Source organism: Nansenia antarctica, assembly GCF_963989245.1.
Source record: "Nansenia antarctica genome assembly, chromosome: 7".
In the NCBI taxonomy this organism is placed as follows: Eukaryota; Metazoa; Chordata; class Actinopteri; order Argentiniformes; family Microstomatidae; genus Nansenia; species Nansenia antarctica.
The window spans coordinates 7,943,435-7,962,347 of NC_137677.1; the positions used below are offsets into that span (position 1 = coordinate 7,943,435).

At 45.7% G+C, this 18,913-nt stretch overlaps 1 protein-coding gene across 1 annotated transcript in view; it reads left to right on the forward strand.

Moving 5' to 3' along the window:
* Positions 1-7,201: 7,201 nt before the first annotated feature.
* Positions 7,202-18,913, forward strand: part of tle5 (TLE family member 5, transcriptional modulator) — a gene marked incomplete at both ends in the record, with an annotated part of 24,520 nt that continues 12,808 nt past the window's right edge. The window contains one exon of the mRNA XM_080537108.1: positions 7,202-7,234. Within this exon, the coding sequence (XP_080393234.1) occupies positions 7,202-7,234 (33 nt within the window). The remainder of the gene's footprint in view (positions 7,235-18,913) is intronic.

The window sequence follows — 18,913 nt, forward strand, 5'->3', positions numbered from 1 at the left end:
TAGCCCCGACACCCTCCCACTCCTGGTTTCTTTCTTTTTCTTCCCCAAAAATAATAATGGTTGTGTTTTTTTATTTTTATTTTTTTCTTCAGCTTCAATCATTCCCCGTACTCCCCTCCCTGGCCACCGTAGCCAGTGTGTCCCCTCCTGGCCACCGTAGCCAGTGTGTCCCCTCCGTTGGCACAGCCGATCTGCTCAGAGGCGACTCTGACCCGGCTGCGTGGCTGACGGCCTCTCGTCAGCCCCCAGGCCTATGGCTTCAGGCCTCTGGTCCAACCCCCTCTCTCTCCCAGGAGCAGGGGGGTGTCTGCTGGTGCGTGGGGGGTGGGTAAGATAGGCCTGTCTGATTCTGGTGGCTTGGGTGCTGGTGTGCTTTTTAAAGAAAGGAAGGGATGAGCTGGTCTGAGAAACGGGGACGAGTCTCCAGTCTCCACTCCACCGTTATTACCCCCCTCCCCACGGCAGGTTGTGGTCTGCAGGGCCGGGGGTAGGGGGCTGGTTGGGGGGGGGCGGGGCTGGGGTTCCGCCAGTCTGCATGGGGTTATGGGTAAACAGTTGAGGTGGACAGCAGCACTACAGAGAATATCATCAGGTGATGCCCAGGCGTAGCTGAGAAGCCGGCCTCTCCAGGCTCCTGAGGGGTTGTTGTTGTTGTTGTTGTTGTCGTCCCTCCGTACACCTCAGCCAGCCTAGGAGTCACCTCTCACTGTTGAATGTAACTGTGTGGATTACAATCAAGTGGATGCTCACACACAGACCGAGAGCAAGGGCGGGAGAGATGAAGTCAATTGATATTGTGTATATTAAGAATTATTGTAGACGAGTTTAGTAATTAACTATTATTGCTACTACTACCGCTTTCAGATGAAAAATGTTAATCAGAAAATGAACAAGACGGTAACATTTCTCATCCTCCAGAGGAAAGGCAGATTATCCATTTAAAGGATGTAGGACCTACAAGTCATTGGAAACCTGTTGAAGAGTTTCGTCACGTTTTCGCATTACTTTCCGTATCCACTACGCCCCCCCCCATCCCATCTACATGGATAAAGAAATAATTACAATTTTTTCCAAAACCACTTGATATTTTTCAGCCTCTTGTAACATTCTAGTATGAACTAAAAATGAAAATATGAATAAACGGCAGCACTATTTATATTTCATTTGATATTATTTGTTGTCGTTAAAATGCTGTAACACTTGCCAAATTTAAAATAATATTCTGTTGTTTTATGTAGATACAATCAAGTATGCCAGTGTCAGAGGCGTCCCTCAAACAGTTCAGACATGAACAAAACAAACATGTTTGGGAATGGGCCGATGATTACTGAAGCTAAAATGTGTATATTTACATGTGTGTTTTCTCCTAGTTGCATTGAAAAGGTTGGTTCACTAATTATGTTAAAATAACCTAATTATTATCTGAGATATACAGATTTCCTTTGGACAGTCGGCTGATGAATTACAATTTGTTTGATACTGTGATTCTATTTTCTTTTGTTATTTTTCTATGAAGGTAAAGAACTTGCTGTACTTAATGTGCGGATGACAAAAATGGAATAGTATAGAGCAATAGTCTGTTGTCATGAAGAAAGCTTTAGTGCTGCCAGATAGTCTTCTACACACAATGTCAGTACAGCTTCTCCTTGTAAAGTGATTGGATTTTTTTTCTTCACCTAATTGGCCAATATTTTGATAAACAGTTGTGATTAACAAGAGAGTAATTCTTATTTTATTTTTTTTTGTCTAATTTATGGACCAGATCTCTAGATGTTGTTGGTAGTCGTCACTCTTCCTGCTTTCTTTCAGAAGTGTTTCCATCAAATGGGAGACGGGGACGGAGTCCGAGTCCGTACTGCTGTAAAATACAAAAGAAGAAAAAAAAACTAAAAACTTTTATGGGCAAGAGATCGACCTTTCTCTAGAGACTCCCAAAAAAAAGATTATCAGTGGTTGAAATTGTAACTGAGGTCTATGCTTGCATTTTGTAATTTAAGGATTTTGGTTGGGTATTGGTTCTAATCCCATATCTTTGTCTATTGCTTGATCGTTCTTAAAGATTCCATATAGCTAACGATATGTCGATAGATGGCTATTTTGTCTTCGCAACGTAATTCAGGTGAATTTTCAAAACTTTTCATTGCAAGGGCTACTACTAGCAACGTTGACAGAGAATTAAAGAATCACTTGTGTGGATGACATGGAGCAATTAGGTGCAATTAAAGAGGGTTATGAAGATGGATTAGGGAATGCGTGTTGGGGGTCATTGGCCACAGGTTCACACAGTCCAGGGATGCCAGTTAGTCACCATTGGTGGATAATTCCTGCTGGTTGTTTCCCTGACCACTGTGACCAATCAGATCAGAGCCGAGAAAACCACAAGGAAATGGGAGTTCCAGAACCTCGGTGCCACAGAGAGTCCTTACTCAACTCGCTACACCAGTCTGAACCTCTAGAGGTGCCAGAGAGTCCTTACTCAACTCGCTACACCAGTCTGAACCTAGGTGCCAGAGAGTCTTTACTGTGCTCGCTACACCAGTCTGAACCTAGGTGCCACAGAGAGTCCTTACTCAACTCGCTACACCAGTCTGAACCTAGGTGCCAGAGAGTCTTTACTGTGCTCGCTACACCAGTCTGAACATAGGTGCCAGAGAGTCTTTACTGTGCTACTACACAAGTCTGAACCTAGGTGCCAGAGAGTCCTTACTCAACTCACTACACCAGTCTGAACCTAGGTGCCAGAGAGTCCTTACTGTGCTCACTACACCAGTCTGCCACTCATCTCACCCATCATGTCTCCATCAGCTTGAGCTTAACTCCATTCTTGTTAGTCGTTGCATCCCTTGCTAGTAGTATTTCCGTGCTTGACCCTTTTAACTCGAAGAATGATCATCGTCTGGGTTGGACAGAGGGCGTAGACAGTCGATTGACAGCTTTTTGCACTCCAAAAGAGCTGGGTGTTCGGAAGGTCAGGCGGAGCTAGAGAAATTTTAGATGAGAGATTTATCATGACGCAGATCCTGACAGCTTAGTGTTGTTGTTGTTGGTGCCAAACAAAATGGCCAAAAAGGACGGAGACTGGTGCCCTTGTGATTCCTCTCTCTTCTTTCTTCTATATTCTTCTATATATGGCAAGCACGTAACTTGCCAACTGAAGTCTGTACTCTGTGGATGAGGGTTATCGATCTAGATGTGTTTACAAATAGCATTGAGGTGGCAACCAAGCGTTATTTTACCCATGATTTCTTTGGCTTGGGCCACAATATCTTCCCAATGTTTCCAGTCAGAGTATGCTCTTCAGTACCCAAAGCTGATGTGTTGTCCGTTGTGTATTCGCTTGGCTGAAAGTTCCAACTTTTTACCTTTCCCTCTACATCGCCTCGTAATATTAAACTCACAAACCTTTTATGGAACGGTGCATCTAATTAAAAAAAAATCTTTATTCGTTGCATTTACTGAAGGTGGAAAGTATTACATGTTTTTGGTTTTGTACTGAACAAGTGCCACAGTGTTTTAAAAAGTTTGAAACATGTCGGCCGTTTTGTAATGCCTTGTCATTGGGCCAAGCCACGGGTGGATGAGGCCTTTTCGAGATGGCAGCTTGTGAGTTGGCAGGGAGTTCATTATTGGTGCTGCACTACATTTGAAGGCCTTTCTTTGTTAATTCATCTGACACTATAGGTTTGGCTTTCAACGAAAACTTTAAAAAAAATCGATTTCTTTTCTTCTTTTGTTTTAGTCCTGAACACATTTACGCATTTACACAGAATAAACAGTCTTGGTTGAGCTTGTCGGCAAGTAGTTGGTTGTCCCCTCTCAGGAGTACAGTAACACGGTTCTCTTGCAAGGCTAGACTGAGATGGTGTTGCCTGTGGTACTTCAGATAGATATCCACCAACATGGCAGCTTTGTTTTTGAATTGTTCAGTGGCTCCAGCTTCGTGCTGCTCTGTTACCTCAAGAAGCACACTCCATCCCCTCTGACCTGTGGTTTACTTGGGCTCAGGATAAGGTTTAGTTGTAGATACACACGACACAAACACTGGGCTCTCTTCATGCTCCCGTCCCCAGTAGGTTAGTGATCACATGCATCCTTCCTCCCACTTGTTGTGCACCTTTTTTTGGTCTCGGCGGGTGTTTCCATCTGCCTATGGTGGTCTAGTGGTTTCGGGGTGTATGGCACGCTGTGGGGTCACCCAGTCATCTCAAACTAATAACTGTACTAATGACCTGCCCAGCGCAGGGCTCCCTCCCTCCCTGGGGTTGGCTGATGCCGGTAGATGACCCATGCTACAATGGGTGTCACAGGTGTGAAGTGTGTCGATTCACGCCCACTTCAAGCACACCGCTGATGATGGTTTTCACCAGACGTGGACTATCGACATGCCATTTTCTATATACCACACTATTTCACAATTTACCGTTAGAACACTTAAGAAAAGTGCTGTCAGCGCTACAAAAACCAGCACAGTGCTGATATGTCGAGGGGATGCACTATCAGGCAGTGACAACTTTGTCATACATTTATTGTAGGCTATTGTGGATCACTCTTCTTATACAGTTTCTTTGTTGAAATGAAACCTGTTAAACTTCAGCTTTATTTATTTAAAAAAAACGCTTTGCCAAGTGAAGGTACCGAAAGGGCACTAATAGTAGATGGGGTTTATCAGCGAATGAATGAATGAATTAATATGGTGTTTTTAGAATGTCAGCTGTTTTTTTCTCGCCCCTTACTTGATCAGTAAACCTTTCTTTCCCTGGGTCAATGCACTGAACCTGCGCTGCAGCAATGGGACTGCCTGCATTCATGCAACTTACATGTTCATTCAAGCACGTTTGTTGGTACTATGAGATGTGTGTACACTTTTGATGGTTAATGCTTTTGCTTGAGATCCATACTGATGTGATGGATGCATAGAAATATTAAAGCTATCTTTGCATCTTTTTTGTTTCTTTTGTAAGGCTGACAGATTACCTGAACACTTGTATTTAGGACCACTTAATATGATAGATTTTTTTTTAAACAAGAGGTTAAATAAACTGTGTAGTGGTGTATAAATTGAAAGTAATGTATTTTTTTTTCTTTTCATTTTTTAAGTATACCAAATGTAAATTATGTACAATAATAAGTGTGCCAATCCCCTTTCTTTGTAGAGCCAGACTCTTAACAAGTGCCAATGTTGTGAAAAATCATAAATAGGACCTATGTATTTCATGGTCCAGTTTTTAAAACAAATAAACACTAAGTATGTGATTAAGATAAATAAATGAAAATGAACGAAAAAGGACAATTTTATTCTGTATTTAAGATTAATTATGATGAACTGCTGTTTTTAAAGAATTGTCATTTTAATTGCATGTGTTTGTTTGGGGGGGAGGGGGGCGGGGTGGGGGAGAAACCGTATTAATGCAAAACCCTACTGATAAGGGTCCTAATGGTTATTGATTTACAGTATTTTAGCCATATTTCTCTTTTGTATGTTTCATTTCAACCACTGTTGCCTGAACCTCATTCAAACATGAAATGATTTTCATAGCCTTCTCCTTAAAAGAAAAAAATATCTGTTTTAAATTGGAATAAAATTTGTTCCTATCTATACTCTCATTGTTTGCTTTTTCTGATGTTTTCAAAGACCAAATAAAGTTTTAAATACAGTAGGGTTGATTCTAGCTAGCAAAAAAAAAGCAGTACCTGAAAGCACCTGCAACTGCATATCTTGGCATAAGTGGAACTGTTGATGGCCATGCATGCATAATAGAAATAGAACAATAGAGAACAAAGTCATTGCAATGGCTACTGTCAAAAATATCTTCGACGCTAGGTGTCTTGTTCCACCAGGGGCGCTACTGTACTCCTTTAGATATCTCATTCCTGTGATGACGTTTGTATTGGAGCTTGTTTAGAAACGGAACGCTGCAGAACGTTTCAGATAGAAATGTGACATAGTAGAATCGATATCGGGGGCACCTACCCTAAACCTACTGCATTCGACAGGTTCTATGTCCTCCATTTCTATGTGGGGCGGTTTAGAAACGGAACGGCGCAGAACGTTTCAGATAGAAATGTGACATAGTAGAATCGATATCGGGGGGCGCCCTACCCTAAACCTACGGCATTTGACAGGTTCTATGTCCTCCATTTCTACTAATGGACGTTTGGAGCTCGTTTAGAAACGGAACGGTGCAGAACTTTTCAGATAGAAATGGGACATGTAGAATCGATATCGGGGGCGCCTACCCTTAAACCTACTGCATTCGACAGGTTCTATGTCCTCCATTTCTATGTGGGGCGGTTTATATCCAAGCCCCAGGAATGGAACGTTATTCCTGCTCTCAGACAGAGCCACTGAATCCAGAATCTCAGAGCAGAGACTGTTTCAGCCAGGGGATTTTATCATATGAGGGGCAATCATTTGACACAACCAAGGCTTTAAAGCGAGTGTTTCAATCCAAAATTTCAGTAGAAGATTAACCGATGTTTAAGGTTTAAACCTTAGCCAAAAAGAGCTGTTTGTTAATGTTAACTTGGACGTAGTTTGTCGGTGGTTTGTGTTGTTGTGAAGAGACGTTGGGATTCAACTTCAGCGGATTTTCTTCAGAGGTCCATTTTGTTATTTTGGCGATTCAAGCAGCTTGTTTTTTCTCTCTGAAGCTTTGTGGTGTTTTATATATATAGTTGGCTTTGTTTTGTTAAAGCAGAAATAACATAAGAAACCACAACAAAAAACCTATAGCTTTATAATCTTCTATTCTATGCATATCGGTTATTGCAACGTTAGCCACAGAGCTATTACACATACTGTGATGAATCATTTTTTGAGTGACAGCCGCTGAAGAATTAGCTTAGCCAAGCCAAGCACGGACTGTTTCTCATGGTTGAGGGTTTGGTTTGTTAGTTGATCAACAAAGAGATCAAACACCTTGAATATTTGATGTGTTAAGGTGGTAAACTACCTATTATAGGTTCACCTGGACAAGAAGAGAGCTTTATTTTCTTTTGCTAGAGATTGCATTGATGCTGCACTGATCACTGATTTTGGGACACCCAGAGGCAGCTAGCAAAGCAAGGCTATCAGGTCAGCTTCATGCGTTTGTGACAAAGAGAAGGATCCACACAACCAAAGCCAATATTTTAAGGGTTTAAGATCTTCAACATTCATCGTATTTGGAAAGGGAACTGGCCCAACAATCAAGGAATTGACATGATGTTTCCACAATCCAGACATTCAGTAAGTGTGGGGGGGTTTTGTTCAAGATTTTTGTTGAAGCATTTGCTGTTTGACACACTGGGGTTTGGGCTTTTTTCACTGAACTTGTTTGTGTGAGTGATCACTGATCAATCAAATCACCTGGCTTTGCTGTTTTAATTAATTGACACTTATCACAATGCTACTTCGCTGAAGTTAGATTGAGATAAGGTTATGATACTATAAAAAATAAAAGAAGAAAGATGTGAGAGAGATGTGCCACTTGACTTTCACCCTGAAAAAATGGTTGTCACATTTTGATTTCAGCTGTGGTTAGCAACCCAATCTGATAAGGTTTCCACTCCCTACCCACCACACTATCTGTCCCCTAGCTACTTGTGTTCACACAATGCATCATTATGGAGCTATGTATGCACAGGTTCAGAGAGCCCTAGGGTAGATTCATGCATGTGTGTGTGTGTGTGTGTGTGTGTGTGTGTGTGTGTGTGTGTGTGGTTGGTTGTGTGGTTGGTTGTGTGCATGCTCCAAAAAGTTATCATGCTTTTCTTTCTTACTTCTTTACAAATAAGAGCCAACAAAATGAGTTGAATATAGATCATTGTTGTGCAATGCATTGCAAGTTCGGCATAGTTCATAAAAAAAAAAAAAGACTTTTAATGTTATGTTGGCTTGTGCAGGGGCTACTATAGACTCAGAGTAGTGTATGCAGTGTTACAGATGACTTTTATTAGCAAGAGCAAAAAGGATGACATTGGAAAGTGTAGGGACTATGCAGATATGTGAAGATGCAGGAAGCATTTGGCCATTGTTTTATTTCAACTTGTGTTCTGACTGAGGTGGGTGAATTAAACCGAGGAGAGGGTGTCACTGGCTGGTTTTCTGGCCTCTATAAATGCAACCCACACAGGGCTGCTTCTCAACACGGGGTAATGGGACACATTTTGGAGTGTGCCTGTTATGACTGAAATACACATCTCTTTCTCCCTCTCTCTCAAATTCATGGTTTCCATGGTAACAGAAACTGTGGCCCTTTTTGCTATTTGTCAGTCTAGTATGGAAAGTAGGACTCTCACCCCATTGGACATAACTGACAGACAGTTGTGTGTTACATTACCCTGCTACAAATGTAACCCAGCGTGATGCCAGCGTTTCAGAATTGTTTCATTGTGTTCAGTGTTGGACCATCACCTCGGGGCGTAGGTGTACACAGTGTTGCTGTCGTTGACCTGGCAGTTAGTTGTCACCTCGAACCCAAGAGAGAAATTGAAAGCTTGGGGAGCCCAATGTCGGTAACCACGACCGCAAGACTATTATGTTGCCACGGTGCTGTTTCTCCATAGCAACGATTTTGTCGCCAGCTCCTCTCCCACCACCACAGAAGGGGGGAAGAGTTGTTTACTCAGGCTCCAGCCTGGATGTCTCGTGACAACGAATGGTGTGCCCGGTGTGCAGTGCAGCCTCCCCGCACAGAGCTGCTCTGCTGGCTCGGAGGCGGAGGGAGGGCAGGAGGGAGGGCAGGACCACTGAGGCTCCCGGCCACTTCACACCTCGTCAGTGTGCAGCGGGGAAGGGAATAGCTCTTAATTGCGTTCCAGAGATCTAACTGCCCCCCCCCCCCTACCCGCATCCCCTCTCTCTCTCCAAACCCCCCCCCCCTCTCTGCTGGCGGAGGGGGCTGATGGGTTCAGCTGGGTGACCTGGCCCCTGTGTCCCTCCCTCCCTCCCTCCCCCCCCATCCCTGTTGTATTGTCTTTTAGGTGAAGCTGAACACTATCTTCCATCTTCTGTTGAATGTGATATGAGCTGGTGTGTGATTGCAGCTCAGGCCCTGGAGATGAGATTGTGGCCGTGTCTGGTTCCATGTTGATGACGGCCTAGTACGTAAACTCTTCCACATGTTGAGTAAAGGGATGATGAAGGGGGACTATTAGAATTTGGGTTCTCTGTACAGGCTGATTCCTTTTTCTTTTCTTTTTTTTTTCTCCTTCTTTTCTTTAATGATGTGGCTAACCCTTACCCTCTCTCATGGATTGGTTCAGGCAGCTTCGGCCGAGGTCAGAGGTCCCAATCCAGTGACATAGTGTTAGGAACACACTGGCGTATGTCGCCATAGAAATGCTTGGCGTTGACATTTTTTCTGCCACAATCAAGAAGATTGGACTTGGCCTGTTGGGCTTTAGCCTAGGCTCTATATCTGATGTGGTGTGGCACTGATGTTCAGTCACCTTCTTCTCCAAGGTGAGGACCTGGCCGTTCCTGTCTGTCTCTTTTGGGGTGTTTTTTTTCTAATCCAATTGAGTGCCCTTATGCTGCTTGATTGGAGTATTAAGACCCAACACACAGGATTAAAAACGGGGGATTATGGATTTAGTGCGACGCTTTGCTAGAGCTCCAGCAGTTTGCTCACCCTTTGAGCATGCAGTCAGCTCTCTGAGTCTGCACCTCCTCCTCCCCCATCCCCCACCCTGTGCAGAAGAAGCCCCCCCACATCACCCCCCCCCACGCACACACACACATACACACACACACACACACACACACACACTCAATATCAAACTCTGCTGCTGCTGCTTGCCACGGGCACTGTGGTTGGAGATATGTGACAGCCATAGATATGAGCGTCTAAGATTAGGACCTGGTGGAAGACAGACTCTCACCACAGACTGACAGGAGATGGATGGCTTAAACGAGGCTCAGGCGGTGTGCCTCAGAGGCGAGGCCGACCAGCTAGGAGAGCTCAGAGCAGAGTGTGTGCTCTGAATACACAGCCCGTCCGTGTCTGTATTTAACAAATAATAACGAAAGGGTGGGGAGAATGCGTTATGTTTTTCTTATATCACTTTTCTCACTACTCACAGACACTAGCCTACATTCCACGGAGAGACATTTTTGGAAAGTGAAACAAAAGCACAATCAGTAAAAAAAATGAAATAAATAAAAAGAGTTAAAGATAAAAAGCACGTTTAAAAAGAGGTTGTTTTGAGGGATTGGGTACAGGTGTGCGGGAAGAGGAGGTCAGAGAGGTAGGGGACTTGGTAGGGGGGGTGAGGAGAATCTTAAACGGAAGCCTAGATCAGGTTGGCGCCAATAGCCTATCCTCCAGGTTTCTACCCTTGTCATATTGTGTCATCAATAAACGATAGACTATTCTATTGTTCTAGGTTTAATCCAAAACTAGATTGTGTAATGCGTAACTGACAGCGTTCTCAGATGTCCCTGAATACACTGTGAGCCTACACCCACGAGAGCAGCAGGTGTCATCCAGGTGTAGGCTTATTTGCATCTAGTTGGCTGTGGTTAACAGATAAACTCACGGCGATAGACAGCGATTAACATTGTTTGAATTGTGGACACGCAACGTTTCAGTGTACATCAATAACTCCTCGCAGTGGGTTAGTCCAGTCATTGGTTGAAGTGGGAGAAGAAAGCTTGATTTGGTTGCGGCCGTCTGACCCAGAGGGTGGCGTTTTCCATATGTTTGTTGGTGGTTGTGTTTAATCCTGTGCATCAATAAAGCGCGTTGTGCTGTGAGAATGTGAATGGTAGAAACCCTCGATCTTGGCACGTCGCCACCGCTGCTGTGTAGCGAGCAATATTGATGCCAAATCTCATAAATCCACTACTTCAGCAATCTTCAGGTTGGTTGGCTGGAACACACACACACACACACACACACACACACACACACACACACACACACACACACTCCCTCCTTGCTTGTCTCTCTTTATCATGCGTTTCCTCCCAGAGCTGATGTAGGGGTGGGGGGGTCGGGCCAGAGAGTGCACAGGCATTATTAAGCCCACTTGAATTAACAGAACAGCCCCCAGCCTTTCCTCTAAAGCCTCCAGCTGGGGGGAGCTTAATCCCCATGGTCCCCTGTCTCGCCCATTAAACAAACTCCCTCCCACCCCTGCTCAATCGCTCCGTCACACACACACACACACACACACACACACACACACACACACACACACACACACACACTTCACCTTTCTCTCCCTCCTTCCTAAGAGTGCGTCCACTTTTCATCGCAGACATGATTGCAGGGATTGTAAACACATACGTTTAAAATAAATGACGGTTGTTGTTTTTTTTTCCTGTATGTCTTCCGCCAAACCTTCATAACAAGGGAACAATACACACAAATAGCTTTTCTTTCTTCAGTGTACACTCATATACACACACACACTCTCTCTCTCTCTCTCTCTCTTTTCAGACACATGCACACGTGCACACGTGCACACACACACACACACACACACACACACACACACACAAACATCCTTACTGGCCTCAAGGGTCTTATCTGCTTTTTGTTTCTGTGGAACAAATTGAATGTGGGGCTTGACACACACACACACACACACACACACACACACACAGGCCAGCAGATGTCTGGGTCGTTAAGGGCAGGCCAGCTCATTAGCATGACAAACAGAGGGCCTCCGGTGAGGGGGTGGGGCGGGGGGGGGGCTATTGAGGGGCTGAGTGCAGGACACGGGTCACAGGTGATATTGATTTTCGTGGAGGGCCACACTGGCTGATTTAAAAATGTTATGGGGCTGGGGCGGAAAGGGACCGTTTTCAAGCCCCCTGTTGTGAACAGACACGCACATACATACACACACACACACACACACACATACATACACACACATACAACCATACATAAGACAGGACTGGCTCACACACATAGCCTACACACTCAAACACTGATTCTCCTCAGCCTCTCTGTGTTCAGACCTGCCAGTTTTAGAGGACAAACTAAAGTTGGAGAAAATAGATTAAACGTTAGGGACGTGGCTAAGGTTAGGCTACTTGTTGCAAGTGATGGATAGCTAGCATTTTTCATTATCCTTATTGAGCTTCTGATTAGTATTCTATTCTAGAACTTCTGAGGTGTGGAAAGGCACAGCCTTGGAATATGTGAGAAGCATCTTTATTGTGTTGGAGGAGACATTGTGTCTCCTGGTTATTTATGAGGTTTGGAGACCATAACATTGGAAGGAGAGACACCTGTTACGGTTTTCTATTGGGTGTGCGTGTGTGTGTGGTTTGTGTGTGTGTGTGTGTGTGTCTGTGTGTGTGTGTGTGTGTGTGTGTGTGTGTGTGTGTGTAGCAGTGAGCGGGAGGAGGGGTGTGTGTGTGTGTGTGTGAGAGAGAGAGAGAGAGAGTTGTGTGTGTATGAGTGATGAGTATGCGTGTGAGAGTGAGTGATGTATGTATGTGTGTGGGTGGGGGTGGATTTTATATGCCTGTTTTATGAATTCATAAATGATTGCCTGCTTTGTGTGGGTTGGCCTTTTGTTGTCTGTATACATTATTCCTGAAAGTGTGTGTGGTTGAGAGAGAGAGAGAGAGAGAGAGCAAGAGAGAGAACTAGTGTGTGTGTGTGTGTGTGTGTCTGTGTGTCTGTGTGTGCGCGAGTGTGTGTGCGTGCGTGTGTGTGTGTGCGTGTGTGTGTGTCTGTGTCTCTGTGTGTGTGTGTGTGCGTGTGCGTGTGTGCATGTGTGTGTGTGGGAGTGAGCGCGAGCGTGAGGAGGGGGGTGTTTGTGTGTGTGTGTGCGTGTCTGTGTGGGAGTGAGCGCGAGGAGGGGGGTGTTTGTGTGTGTGTGTGTCTATGTGGGAGTGAGCGCGAGGAGGGGTGTGTGTGTGTGTGTTTTCAGGGGGTTAGAAGTGGAGTGAGGGGCTGCATCAGTATTCAGCAGTGGCTCCGTACGTGGGGGGGGGGGGGGGGGGGGAGCCGCACCCCTGAGCAGGGGCGCTGGGCTGGAACAAAGCGGCTCGGCGGGGGGGGGGGGGAGGGTGTTGATTGGCCAACCATAGCACAGGCCCCAGACCTGCCAGAGCACAGGCACTGCAGGGGCCAGACAAGAGAATTAGCTGTACCCACTCCCCGAGACAGGCAGGGCCGGGGAACAGACTCTGCAACAACAACAACCACCTCCACCTAAAGCCCGCTCACTACCACAGAGATCTGCAGCAGACCTCCCCGAGTGTCTTAACTGGTTTAGGCTAGGTAGGTGGTTTTAGGTCTGGATCACAGGTTTAGGCTAGCTAGGTGGCTTTAGGTCTGGATCACAGGTTTAGGCTAGCTAGGTGGCTTTAGGTCTGGATCACAGGTTTAGGCTAGCTAGGTGGTTTTAGGTCTGGCTCATAGGTTTACGGCCGATTTAAAGTTCTGCGTCGAATTTACGTGCGTACGTAAGGGCTCTCGCACTTTACACTTCTGCGTAGGCCGCGCTGCAATTACACCGTCACATCGCTAGGTGGCAGTGTGTTTTCTATGCCCCTGTGCTCTTCCGGTTAGGAAGTCAACGGAGCTCAAAGCTCAAAGCGGCATAATAGCGATCTTTTTGTTGTTATGCTTGTTGTAAATAGAAGTTCTATGATGCATTGAAATGACATTAAACTAAGATAATACGATGGTTATCATAATTTTTCAAATCTTTATTAATAAGTAATTACAGAAAAAGTAAATGACATTTCTATCATGGCTTCCGCATTTTGGCCGACGAGAGAGTCGGAATCTTGTCTGAATCATGTGCTACCAAGCGGACCAATCACAGAGCTGACGCGTACGCTCTGACGCGTACTTAGATTTTTTGAGAGGAGCGCGTCAAGGCTACGCACGATCACTCGGGACTACGTAAGCTTACACGTAGCCTACGGCGTCGACTTTACGCAGAACTTTAAATCGGCCTTAAGGCTAGCTAGGTGGCTTTAGGTCTGGTTAACAGGTTTAGTCTAGGTATGTGGTTTTAGATCTGGCTCACAGGTTTAGGCTAGGTAGGTGGTTTTAGGTCTGGATCACAGGTTTAGGCTAGCTAGGTGGTTTTAGGTCTGGCTAACAGGTTTAGGCTAGCTAGGTGGCTTTAGGTCTGGCTAACAGGTTTAGGCTAGCTAGGTGGCTTTAGGTCTGGCCAGCTAGTTAGTTAGTCCTCCTTCTGCAGACAGAATCCAGGCCAGTGGGTCCTGAGGCACCTGTGTGTCAGCCTCAGGTCATGTCGGCCCGCCTTCTGCTTTCATTGTCCACTTATTTGTTTCTGAACCCAGGGACTAATCATGGTGTGTCCCCCCCCCCCTCCCTCCGGACCCTTGTAAGTAATAACCTTGGTTTTTACAACAAGGCATCAATCACTTGCAGGACGGCGCTCCCAGTAATCTCACCTTCTCCTTCACCAGGGCCAGTTTTAATCTCGCCCGTGGTTTCCAAACCCGCAGCCTGTCCCCCTCACCACTTTCCCCACTTATGACAAATTGCCCATTTCCCCTTGCCTTGCAGTCTCCGTGCACTCTCCCTGGCTACAGTGGAAGCACGCGCTCTCTCTGGCCGTGTGTGTGCGCGTGTGCGCACGTGTGTGTATGTGTGAGTGTATGTGTGTGTGTACGTGTGTGTGTGCGTGTGCGCACGTGTGTATGTGTGTGTGTACGTGTGTGTGTGCGTGTGTATGTGTGTGTGTGTGTGTGTGTGTGTGTGTATGTGTGTGTGTGTGAGTCTTGGCACCCTCCATGTCAATTTTGGATGTTTGTGTGTGTGTGTGTGTGTGTGTGTGTGTGTGTGCTGGCATGCAGTCTCTGTGTGTGTGTGTGTGTGTGTGTGTGTGTGTGTGTGTGTGTGTGTGTGTGTTGACTGCCATGCTTGGGCAGTCTTGCGAGGGTGGAGGGAGGGTTTGGGTGGGGGTGCCAAGCCTGTGTTTGCGAGTGCACTTCACGAGAAGTGATAAAAGTAGAATAATCCTCTTTAAGGCGTCTTAAAGAGGTCAAATCAGCCGGGCCCTGGGAGAGGGAGGATAACCACAGCGTCTCGGGGGTGGGGGGGTGGGGGGGTGGCGGTGGAGAGGGGGTAAGCCCTGGCCTGGTCCATGGAGATAATAATCAAAATCAAATTCCTGGCCCAAACAGGATTAGGCTCCCTGTGCTGTAGCTAAAGCCTGGTCCAGGCAGCACTCAAGACACAACAATCCAGTTCCTCAGCCCCTCGAACATGCTGGGGGTTAGCTTGGCTGGGGGGTTAGCCTGGCTGGGGGTTAGCCTGGCCGTCGGCCAGAGAGCCAGCCTCCTCACGCTGTCAGCCCTCTGGGCACAGCCCTCCTCTACAACCTCTAAGCTGGGATATTTAGATGGAATTGTTTGTTGTTGATATTCTTGGATAGCCCGAGATCCTCTGTTAGTGTAGTAGTAGAATGTTTCCTCTCAGGCCATAATGTGTGTATGTGTGTGTGTGTGTGTGTGTGTGTGTGTTAGGGTTGCTTATTTTGGGGAACATTCAGAGGTGGAAACTTTCTGTGGGAATATATGGGAATTAACAGGAATATATGCACGTTAATATTAATACCATTAAATGTAATGTTTTTTGCATTGGATAGGCTACATTTACCATATCATATGGAGACAGAAACATAAACCTTTTACCTTATCATAAGTAGGCCTGGATATAATTGCAAATTATCCTTCCAATAGGAATATTATTTTTTTTTAATTAGTTGAATCAAACTTTAATTACATGAATTGACTCTTCACATGGGAGGATTTCACTGAACGACAAAGGAAAGGCATATTGAATGCTCCCCAATGATCCGTCCTCACCGACCAGAAAGCCTGTAGTCCTTGGCTCAGACAGTGGCGTAGTGTGGACTCGATAGCATCATTAGTGTGCAGTGTGCAAGGTCTTGAGAATCGGCTGTACATGTGATGGGAGAGAGCATTGTAATTCCATTGAATTGGGGATAGTTGAACCAAAATATGCCACAAGACCTAGAATTGCCTTATGTGTATCCCACAAAAAGGTTCACTGTTATAGGTGATTATTTTTTTATTTTTTTTGAATTTAAGCAAAATTCCCCAAATTCACAGGTTTAACTTCCCGTGGAAAAATTCCCAGACAGATTCCGGAAATTTACCCGAAGATTTTCCTCCCACCCTTTGCAACCCTAGTGTGCGTGCGTGCGTGCGTGCATACAGTGTTTATAGTACATGTCCATTTGAGGGTAGGAAGTCTGTTTGTGTTTGTGCACCTGTTTTATCATCTGACCTTTTCCACGGTCTGTCTGTGAAAGCCCCTGGTCCACGGCTGTGTTGTGTTTGCTGAAGTAGAGAGGTAGAAGGTCAGGTTTCGCTGAAGAAGCCTCCAGGGCCAAACACACCCTTGAGTTCACTGCTATGGAACAGATAAAGAGATCCCCATGAATGAGAGCAGCTGATCATCTTTACAGGTTTTAAATATAACCTCGTAGTGGAGAGCATGGTAATATCCTGCCATTGGTGAGTGATTATAACACCCAGTATTACACACACACACACACACACACACACACACACACCCCCCCCGACACACACACACCACTCCACACACACCACTCCACACACACACACACACACCACTTCACCCCCCCCACACACACCACTTCACCCCCCCCCCCCCCCACACACACACACACACACACACACACACACCACTCCACCCCCCAGCAGTTGAGATGTAAACAGTGAGCCATCGCTCCAGGAAATACAATCTCCACACCGCCTTTCCCCTCCAGCAGGATTTACGCTGAGGAGGATGTTTGCTGATGATACCCGGTGTTATTGCGTGTGTGTGTGTGTGTGTAGTGTGTAGTGTGTGTGTGTGTGTGTGTCTGTGTGTGTAGTGTGTCTGTGTCTGTGTAGTGTGTGTGTGTGTGTGTGTGTGTGCGTGCGTGCGTCCATGCATGCGTGTGCAGGTGTGTGCGCGCCCGTAGCGTGTGTGTGTGTGTGTGTGTGTATGTCTATGCGTGAAGCATAACTGCTCTCCTCCAGTAATCTCCGTCTCCTCCTCCAAAAAATAAATCCATTGTGGTCTGATCTGCTGAGCAGGAACACAGGATTGGAGTTGTAATCCGTGTTTAAGATAGACATTATGGTTCAGATTGTAATCCGTGTTTAAGATGGACATTATGGTTCAGATTGTAATCCTTGTTTAAGATGGACATTATGGTTCAGATTGTAATCCTTGTTTAAGATGGACATTATGGTTCAGATTGTAATCCTTGTTTAAGATAGACATTATGGTTCAGATTGTAATCCGTGTTTAAAATAGACATTATGGTTCAGATTGTAATCCGTGTTTAAGATGGACATTATGGTTCAGATTGTAATCCTTGTTTAAGATAGACATTATGGTTCAGATGGTAGGATTTTCTTTCTTCCAGTTTGTGGAGCAGGAACACAGGATTGGAGTTGTAATCCGTGTTTAAGATAGACATTATGGTTCAGATTGTAATCCGTGTTTAAGATGGACATTATGGTTCAGATTGTAATCCGTGTTTAAGATGGACATTATGGTTCAGATTGTAATCCGTGTTTAAGATAGACATTATGGTTCAGATTGTAATCCTTGTTTAAGATGGACATTATGGTTCAGATTGTAATCCTTGTTTAAGATAGACATTATGGTTCAGATTGTAATCCTTGTTTAAGATGGACATTATGGTTCAGATTGTAATCCTTGTTTAAGATAGACATTATGGTTCAGATGGTAGGATTTTCTTTCTTCCAGTTTGTTTCCCAAACGGTGGGGGAGGGGGGGGGGGGTCAGCGATTTACTGAAATGATGAATCCCATTTAGTCACCGCCGAAGACTGTGTGTGTGTGTGTGTGTGTGTGTGTGTGTGTGTGTGTGTGTGTTGACCCTCGAATGCACAGCTCTTTTCAATGCTATAATTGCATCTCAAAGGAGCAGGGCAGAATCAAATTATGGATTGTCCTACATGTGTTTTTGTGTGTGTGTGTGTGTGTACACACGTAGTTTGTTTGTACGTGTGAGTGTGAAAGTAGGTGTACGTGCGTGCGTGTGTGCGTGCGCGTGTGCGTGTGTGCGCGTGTGTGTGTATATATATATGTGTGGCTCTTGCTGGGGAATGAGTGCTGGCTTTACTGGCAGCACAGCATCTTTTATCGTGGCTTATCTCACCCTGCATCGAGACGTGCTGACAGCAGGCACACACACACACACACACACACACACACACACACACACACACACATTCTCCCTCTCCCTCTACCTCTCCCATATTCTCTCTATATCTCTCTCACACTTGGCACACACACCCTCACACTTAATCGCCATCTTTTCCATACACACACACACATACACACACCCAGAGCGCAGGCACCTTTCCCCGTCACACCAGATGGCATGTGTCACGATATTACAGCAGTATTTCATTAACATTATGTGCATCCATCTGGCGCGGTCTCCGATGCTCCATAATGGATCCCTTTTTTTCCCCTTTTTTTTTTGCTCAGAGACAGAGAACATGAATATGTTGAATATGAATATTCACAGTCGGAAAAAGTCTGATTGCGGGGTGAGGTCGGGGGCCAGGGGTCAGGCCTGCACGGCTGGGATGTGCACCGCCAGGCCAAGGGGTCACCAGCTCTGGTCCTGTAGAGCCACTGGGCCTGCAGGGTGTTTTGCTCCAGCCCTGCACTCACACACACACACACACACACACACACACACACACACACACACGTTGTGTTACGCCGGGCCCAGGATGACGGCCGAGGTTTTAATGGTTGTTTGGAAACCGGTGTGTTGGTGCTGGGATGAAACGAACTCCTCCTGCACACCCAGGAGATGAACGGAGGTTGGTGGTTGTAGAGGCCTCTGGTAGGGCCTGGGGGGCAGGCCCAGAGAGAGTCCATTGTGTCCCGGCTGTAGGG